At 34.7% G+C, this 3,482-nt stretch overlaps 1 protein-coding gene across 1 annotated transcript; it reads left to right on the plus strand.

Moving 5' to 3' along the window:
• The first annotated feature begins 261 nt into the window (after window positions 1-261).
• LOC131067620 (protein trichome birefringence-like 36) lies at window positions 262-3,050 on the plus strand. The gene is made up of 5 exons (XM_058002703.2): window positions 262-739; window positions 1,207-1,378; window positions 1,516-1,703; window positions 1,920-2,078; window positions 2,459-3,050. The coding sequence occupies exons 1-5, from the start codon at window positions 330-332 to the stop codon at window positions 2,724-2,726; spliced, it is 1,197 nt and encodes a 398-aa protein (XP_057858686.2). The 5' UTR covers window positions 262-329; the 3' UTR covers window positions 2,727-3,050.
• Window positions 3,051-3,482: the final 432 nt, after the last annotated feature.

The raw sequence follows: 3,482 nt of genomic DNA on the forward strand, positions 1-3,482 counted from the left end.
TGCATAAAAATAAAAATCTCACATTGTGCCAACTATAGCAGATGGTAAAGTGGAGCATCAACTTGGCTAGAATAGTAATCTATTTCATCGTCTTCCTCCACTTGAAAGTACAACAAACAAACTATAGCAGAAACTCCACTATTAAAGGCACTCAATCAGGAAATTCTAAATATATTGATTAAACATAAACATTAATAATTAAAAAATGATTGGAGTCACGGGAGCATGTTGGTTTTAGATTGGGCCTTCACTATCCTCTTTCGTCCCCACCCATTCAATGGAAAACCCGTGAACTCTCTTCAATTGTACTTTTTTCTTTCACATGAGGAATGGAGAACACACAATTTCTTGTCCAAATGCTTTCATATTATAACAGCGCGTTCTCCAAAGCAGGGAGAAATTCATTAATGGAGATTCTTTTGCTATCTTTATATATCTTAGTTTTTCTATGCATCACTGGAGATGCCAGAATCCATGGCAGTGTTCCTGAGAAGAGTAAACTCTTTGAATTGTATCAAGGGGACAGTGGTATTTACAGAGAAAATTTTGTTATCACAAGCCTCACAGAAACAGGATGCAATCTGTTTTCAGGGAAGTGGGTTCATGATGTCTCCTATCCACTATATAATGCTGCAGATTGCCCGTACATTAGTACCCAAATAAATTGCAGACCAAATGGGAGACCAGATTCAGATTATGAGAAGTGGAGATGGCAGCCAGATGGTTGTACCATTCCCAGGTAAAATTGCATAAATAGTTTCAACTTTTTATCTTCTCCTTTTGATGTGTAATTAATGTTTAGTTTCTTGTTAATGATGATTACTTTAAGTAATATATCTCTTTGACTGTAGCTCTGAAAAATCTATATCATTTCTAATGGTTTGGGCCTATTCCTTAAGAGCTCTCTGATAGTTACATATGTCTCGTGGGATATTTTCATAAATGATAGGTATATGTGCCTTTCCAATGGTTAGTTCTATGATAGATAAGTAAAACTCTGTAAACAGTCTAATTACATATTCTTGGGAAAAACCCATTTTCATTGATCTATACATCCCCAAAGTGCATTTACCTAGAATTGATGCAAATATCCTGAAGAGATTTCTAGAGAGTAAATCCAAAACAGTGGAAGTGCACCAAGCAATATTACTTAAAATATGACAATATAAGCATATCTAAAACTTTAATTGTAAAATCCTTTATCAGGTTCAATAGTAAAGATATGCTAGAGAAGCTGAGAGGAAAGAGATTGATGTTTATTGGGGACTCCATAAGCAGAGGTCAGTTTGAGTCCATGGTCTGCCTTCTTCAAGAAGGAATTCCAAGCAATAAGAAATCTATGGTTAATAAGACTCCTCTTTCAACATTCAAAGCCCTGGTAAGTTGCACAATATGTTCACTTCAATCTTATATTTTGTTTGTGCAGGGCAGTTTTGTAGTTTCAAATATTTGATTGCTTGTTTGCAGGATTATAATACTTCTGTTGAATTCAAATATTTGATTGCTTGTTTGCAGGATTATAATACTTCTATTGAACTATTCTGGGCTCCATTCTTGGTTGAGCTGGAGACTAATAAAGAGGGGAAAAAAATCCTTCACTTGGATTCTATAGAAAATAATGGAGTGTATTGGAAGGGGGCAGATATCCTGATTTTTGAGTCATCTCATTGGTGGGATCACAGTGGTGGCAGTAGTGGACAAACGTAAGATTAAAGACATGAAATTTTTAGATTATGTTATGTGAACATCCTTTTTATCAATGTTTTATATTATATTCTGTGACCAAACAAGATAAGAAAAAGCATAATCAATCTAAATATATTCAAACTAAGGGTAAAACTGTTCTGAAAGTTTTAATGAATATTGCTTGCCAAGTAGAAATATAAAATAAAATAAAGAGTAATTGTGTGTATCGACAGATGGGACATAGCAATGGAAGGCAGTACAACGTATAGCAATATAGATCCAATGGTTGCATACAGGAAAGCGCTGAATACATGGACGAACTGGGCAAATTCACAAATAGATTTCAAAAAATCCAAAGTATTTTTCAGCACCATGGCACCTCGCCATTCAAGGTTTGTCCACTTATATGATATTAGCTCTAATTTTATTCAACATTTTTTTCGAGTTATTATCATGGACTGTAGAAAAATATATTTAACTGTTCAGAGTAGTTAAAGATGTGAAATTTGTACATTCCAATATAACAGTTTCAAATAATAGTTTTTTTGAATCGATTGTCTGAAAAAAAAAATTCATAAACATTTTGTATCGCACATCATGTTCTAACATTGTGATGAAGAAAGTAGAACATAAAAAGAAAAATCGATGGATCATAAATTATGATCCAAAATGTTGATAAAAAAATATTCACGACATTTTCATTGGTTTTCCAAATCTGTCTCCCCATATTCACTTGAAGTGAAATTAACATAATGGGCATGTTTTTATACAGTTGTGAGAAGGAGACAGAGCCTGTGCAGAACACATCTGCATACAATCCTCCATTACCTCCTCAGGTACCAATACTAAAACAAGTCCTAAGCAGCACAAGTTTTCCTTTTGTTATGCTGGATATCACAGACATGTCCCAGCTTCGCAAGGATGCACATCCCTCAAAGTACGGCTCCACTCATCCAACCAACAGTGGAGACTGTAGCCATTGGTGTATACCAGGTGTACCTGATATATGGAATGAACTTTTGTATTCCTTTGTGGGTTAGGGAAACCACCAAAGATAGACTTCCATGGGAAAAGAAGGTTTATGGGCTCCAGCAATGATCAATAGTGAGTACATTGAATCCACATGGATCACCTCCCTTATAAAAGACAGTTTATGCTTGGAGCTTTGTTAGATCATATGTCTTTTCCTTTAACGTACTATTATCTTTCATTCTGAAGTCTGTGCCCGTGTTCACACTGTTATCTTCCAACTGGAATTCAGCTTTAAAGGACGGTAGTTGGTTTGTATGATTACTAATATTGATATTTATATTGTGTGGGTGTCATTTTAACTAAATGATAATAATGCCACTTCTTTCTGTCAAGTAATTTTTGTCTAGCGTGTCTTGTACGGCGGGCTTTGACTATTTAAAAGGTGTTTATTGATAATGTGATGGATGAAAAGTAAACTATGATGACACACTTTGAAAAAATTAAAGTTAAAATGTAATTGTTTATTCATTGTTTAATATGTTGGGAGTGTTCAAAAAGATAGGGTTTTAGTAGGGTTTTAGATTATGGTTGTATTTTTGTAAAAACCTTTGGCCTTAGTTGAAATTTTGTGTTGATCTATGATTGTGGGTTTGTTTTTATTAAGTTATTGTAGCAAGTGTCTTCAATCGTGAGGTTATCGACCCCTTGTATCGTGTCTAGCGGGTCTAGCTAGTCGCATCAAATAAAATTCTTTAGGCTTTATTCTATCTATGGCTAAAATCCCTATGTCTATATGCCCTAGTGTGCACATTGCCCATGACCCC

This window comes from Cryptomeria japonica, chromosome 5, assembly GCF_030272615.1.
Source record: "Cryptomeria japonica chromosome 5, Sugi_1.0, whole genome shotgun sequence".
Classification (NCBI taxonomy): Eukaryota; Viridiplantae; Streptophyta; class Pinopsida; order Cupressales; family Cupressaceae; genus Cryptomeria; species Cryptomeria japonica.